The sequence below is a fragment of the Dama dama genome, chromosome 12 (genome assembly GCF_033118175.1).
Source record: "Dama dama isolate Ldn47 chromosome 12, ASM3311817v1, whole genome shotgun sequence".
Taxonomy (NCBI): Eukaryota; Metazoa; Chordata; class Mammalia; order Artiodactyla; family Cervidae; genus Dama; species Dama dama.
In genome coordinates, this window is record NC_083692.1 from 78,784,607 (window position 1) to 78,790,261 (window position 5,655).

Consider the following 5,655-nt stretch of genomic DNA (forward strand, 5'->3'; position numbering starts at 1 on the left):
GCCACCCCATGGACTGTAGCCCACCAGGCTCCTCTGTCCATGGAATTTTCCAGGCAAGGATACTGGAGTGGGTTATCATTCTTATCTCCAGGGGATCTTCCCCATCCAGGGATCGAACTTGGGTCTCCTGCATTGCAGGCAGATTCTTTACTGTTTGAGCCATCAGAGAAGCCCCTCTAGGTACATACTTAGCCACATTCTGCAAATCTGATGTGGTAAAAATTGTTTTCCTTAGGAGGAGGGAAAGAGACAATCATTTCTCTGGCAACGCTGGGCTTAGCCCTGAGATGATCGTGTTTCCATGGCAATCTCCCACTCCTGGCAGATGGGCTTCTGGCGAGTCCTCCTCCGTGCCTCTGTGACTTGCTCTGATTGGCTGGGCTGACTCTGTGTTTCCTGTAGAAAGTTGTGAACACAAGAGGCAGCAAAGCAGATCTTTTATCCTGCGAGTCCTTGAACATTTTACAGACACAAGAATTCAGTTCTCAGTGAGTCTAAATGACAGAAGGAATGGACAAATCCCTGAGCCTGCTCATACTTTGGTTACAACTAAACTGTGAGTTAGAGGGTTTAGAAATGGGCAAAGAATGGGCAACTCCCAGATATTCCTCCCCAGGGAAGACAGAAAGTCAGGGAGTTGTACCTGCATGGTTTCTGGGAGTTCCTGTGGAGAGCGAAAAAGTAAACTTAAGTTAGTTTCCAAGAATAATCAGCCGCTAACCAGCCTGTCTCTGTTTTCTGTTTCTGAACAGGGGTGAGCAGTAAGCAGGACATGAGTCAGAGTCCTGAAGCTCTGAGCGTGAGAGAGGGAGACAGCGTGGATCTCAACTGCAGTTACCCTGACAGCGCTCTGCACTTCCTGCAGTGGTTTAGGCAGGATCCCGGGAAAGGGCTCACATCCCTATTGTCAATTCAGGCGAATCAGAAAGAGCAAACACGTGGAAGAGTTACAGTCTCGTTGCATAAATCATCAGGACACAGTGCTTCACACATTGCGACTTCTCAGCACAGTGACTCGACCACCGACCTCTGTGCTGTGGGCCCCAGTGCGCAGAGGGAGCCTGTTCCCAGGACTCAGACTGCAGATGGGGCTCCAACCACGTCCTGTCTTGGCGCTGAGGAAATTTCCTCCATTAAGGGGTTTTCTGTATTGACTTTCCTTCCAGATAGAGCCAATTAGCAAGGGAGGGATGATTTGAGAGAATAGCACTGAATCATATACATTACCACAGGTAAAATAGATGACCAGTGCAAGTTCCATGCATGAAGCAGGACACCCAAAGCCCATGCTCTGGGACAACCCGGAGGGATAGGGTGGCAGGGGAGGTGGGAGGGGTGCTCAGGATGGTGGGGACACAGGTATACCTGTGGCCCATTCATGTTGATGTAGGGCAAAAACCATCCCAATATTGTAAAGTAATTATCCTCCAATTAAAATAAATTAATTTTAAAAAATCTTTTAAAATGATCTAAAATTATATTGTGAATTCTTTGATTGTTAGATTTTTCATCAACTCAATTTAAATAATAGTTTTACAATATAAATGGGAAAAGAATTTGAAAACGAGCAGATACACGTGTATGGATAACGGAATCACTTTGATGTACACCTGAAAATAACACAACACTGTTAACCAGCTCTTCTCTAATAGAAAATAAAAAGTCAAAAAATAGTAGTTTTGTTGAGATTAAGCAACATTTCACACAATTCTCTCTTTTAAATGAACACCTAAGTGTGCGTCTAGTATATTTACAACATGGCACAATCACTACCTGTATCAAGATTTGAAACCTTGTCATCACCCGGAAAGGAAACCATGCGTCCATGACACAGTCACTCCCCGCGCTCCCCACGCACACATCTCTGGAAGCCACCCACCTGCTTTCTGACCACGGTTTGCTTATTCTAAGCATTTTATGCAAATGGAATCTTACAATACATGGCATTTTGGCATTGTTTACTTTACTTAGCACAATAATTCAGAAGTTCATTCAACTCGGGACCAACTGCTAATGTTAGTTAGTGAAAGGCTCTCAGTCGAGTCCAACTCTGCGACCCCATGGACTATACAGTCCATGGAATTCTCCAGGCCAGAATACTGGAGTGGGTAGCCTTTCAATTCTCCAGGGGATCTTTCCAACCCAGGGATCAAACCCAGGTCTCCCGCATGGCAGGTGGATTCTTTACCAGCTGAGCCACAAGGGAAGCCCAAGAATACTGGGGAGCATATTCCTTCTCCAGCAGATCTTCCCTACCCAGGAATCGAACCAGGGTCTTCTGCATTGCAGGCAGATTCTTTACCAACTGAGCTATGACAGAAGCCTAGGACCAACTGGAGAAAGGCAAATGTTCATCCTTAGCCAATCACATAGGATGCCATACTGCTAATTAGCCTGCTGACATTGTCCCTGTTCTTCCCACTCCCCTCCACCCATCTGTTTTGCTATAACTTTGTCAGTTTTGCTGATCCTCTTAAAGAACCAACTCTTTGTTTCATTGATTTTCTCTACTGTTTATCTCTTTTAAATTTCATTGATTTCTCCTTTTATCTTTATTATTTTCTTATGCTTGTATTGGATTAATTTATCTTTTCCTTGTCCAAGTTCTTCAGATAGAAGCTTAGATAATCTGAGATTTTAATAAAGAAAAAATTTTTCTTTTTTAATATTTGCATGTGGTGCTAAAATTTCACTCTCAATACTTCTTTGGCTGTGTCCCCCCAATTTTGGTATGCTGTATTTTCATTTTTATTCAACTCATGGGAAATTCAATGATTTCCCTTGAGACATTCTCTATGACCCATAGATGATTAAGAAGTGTGTTGTTTGGTTGCCAAATGTTTGGGAATTTTCCTGTATCTTTCTGTTATTTATTTATACTATTATTTCATTGCGGTTGGAGAACATACTCTTTATATTTCAGTTCTTTTTTTTTTTAATTTTTTTTCAGTTCTTTTACATTAGATTTGTTGAGCTTTTTTAGGTCCCAAGATTTGGATTTACCTGGTATATATTCCACGGACACTTGGCAAGAAGTATAGTCTCCTCTGGTTGGGTGGAGTGTTGTATAGCTGATAATTAAATCCTACTGGTTAATGGTGTTATTGAGTTCTAGATATCTGCTGATTTTCTGGCAAGTTATTCTACCAGTTGTTGAGAGAGGAATATTGAAGTATTTAATTATATTTCTAGATTTGTCTCTTTTCTTTTTAGTTTTAATTTTTGCTCCACTTATTTTTCAGCTCTGTTAGTTGGTACATATACATTTAGGATTACTATGTCTTCTCAGTAAATTATCCTCTTCATCAGTAGATAATATTTCTCTGTCTCTCATAATGTTCTTTGTTCAGGAGTCTGTCTACTTTATCTGATGTTAATATAGCCATTATACTTTCCTTTGATTAATGTTTGCATAATACATCTTTTCCCATCCTTTTACTTTCAAGGTGACCATGTCTTATTTGAAATGAATTTCTCTCAGACAGTTACAGTTGGGTCGTGTTTCTTAATCCACTTTTTGTCTGAGCTGTTTTGTCACTGGTGTGTTCAGATCAACTTCTGTGTCTTAGTTTTTGTGTGTAGATCACTTGTTTTTAATGTCTTGATATTTTAGGGCTCAGACTTCCACTTTATTTGATTTTTTTTTTTTTTTGCGCTTTTTTTTTGTCCCGTATGTTTTTCCTTCAACATTTTCTAGGATTACACCTCAATTTATCTGCAGTGTTTAGTGTGTGTGTGTGTGTGTGTGTGTGTGTGTGTGTCTGTTAGTTGCTCAGTTGTGTCTGACTCTTTGCGACCTCATGGACTGTAGCCTACCAGAATTCTCTAAACAAGAATACAGGAGTGCATAGCCATTCTCTTCTCCAGGGTATCGTGTTGACCCAGGGACTGAACCCGGGTCTCCCACATTGTAGGAAGGTTCTTTTACGGTCTGAGTCACAAGAGAAACTCCTATGAGCATGTCAGTCAGTTCAGTTCAGTAGCTCAGTCGTGTCCGACTCTTTGTGACCCCATGAATCGCAGCATGCCAGGCCTCCCTGTCCATCACCAACTCCCAGAGTTTACTCAAACTCATGTCCATTGAGTCAGTGATGCCATCCAGCCATCTCATCCTCTGTCATCCCCTTCTCCTCCTGTCCCCAATCCCTCCCAGCATCAGGGTCTTTTCCAATGAGTCAACACTTAGCATCAGGTGATCAAAGGATTGGAGTTTCAGCTTCAGCATCTGTCCTTCCAATGAACACCCAGGACTGATGTCCTTTAGGATGGACTGGTTGGATCCAAGTCCATCCTTGCAGTCCAAGACACTCTCAAGAGTCTTCTCCAACACCACAGTTCAAAAGCATCAATTCTTTGGTGCTCAGCTTTCTTCACAGTCCAACTCTCACATCCATACATGACCACTGGAAAAACCATGGCCTTGACTAGACGGACCTTTGTTGGCAAAGTAATGTCTCTGCTTTTTAATATGCTGTCTAGGTTGGTCATAACTTTCCTTCCAAGGAGTAAGCATCTTTTAATTTCATGGCTGCCTATAGCATTTAGATGTGTCTTATTGTATAGCTGTTGTTATATGGTTGCTCCAGTTATTGCATTTACATAACAGTCTATTGGTAATATTATTTTACCTATTTGAATGTAATGTATAAGTATTACCTTCCTTTACACTTATTTATTCTCCCCATTCATAAAATAATTTTCTTTAGTGTTTCCTCCATGTGTGTCTAGAGCCTCATTAGACACTGTTATAATTTTTCCCAGATATATAATTATATTATTATATATATGTTATTATATAACACATTTAATATGCTATAAAATATTTCCACCAAATATAATTTAGGAAATTCAAGAGGAAAAGTCTATTGTATTTATCCATATCTTTGCTTATTGTATTCTTTATTCCTTCTTGTTGTTTCAAGACTCCTTCCTTTATAATTTTATTTCTGTTTATAGAGCTTCCTTTAGACATAATTTTAGGATAGGTCTTCTGGTGACCACTTTTCTTAGTTTTCCTTCAACTGAGAATGTCTGAATTTCACCTTTATTAGTGAAGGCTTCTGGATTAATGGCTCTTCTCTTTCTGCAGTTGAAATATATTGGATTATTTCCTTCTGGCTCAGTTAAATCTGGAAACTAAAAAAAATGCAATATTGTGATTTTATGTTTCATTCTAAAAATTATTTTGTATCCAGCACTTAAAAGTTGAAGGATAGCTGATTGACAATGTTATGCTAATTTCTTCTGTAGAGCAAAGAGACTCAGTTATACATATATAGACTTTCTTTTTTATTTTCTTTTCCATTATTGTTTACCCCTGGATATTGAATATAGTTCCCTGTGCTATACAGTAACACAGGACATTTTTAACTCACAATTTTGTTTTTTTAAAAAGCCAAATAGTTCAAGGCTGACAACATATAAATCCTCTTCTGTACATAATCATGATGCTTTGAAATTCAACCACAGAAGGGCAGTAAAAAGGTGGGACATGTTAATGAAAAGTGAACTTTTCATAGTTCTCTATTTGGCCTCTGGAGGGCACTGCTGCCTAAATTGGAAATTGCTTTTCTGTGAAGGCTCAGAAGAACCTCACAAAACCCTAGGGTTTAAAGAGATGTTCTGAACATTTTTAACACAGTGAGATGTGAAGCA

At 39.7% G+C, this 5,655-nt stretch overlaps 1 gene segment (V, D, J or C); it reads left to right on the forward strand.

The window, feature by feature from the left end:
* The first annotated feature begins 449 nt into the window (after window positions 1-449).
* On the forward strand, window positions 450-1,204 carry LOC133066551 (T cell receptor alpha variable 21-like). The segment is given in 2 exon segments: window positions 450-556; window positions 753-1,204. Coding segments are annotated over 2 exon segments (486 nt in total).
* The last annotated feature ends 4,451 nt before the right edge of the window (window positions 1,205-5,655 follow it).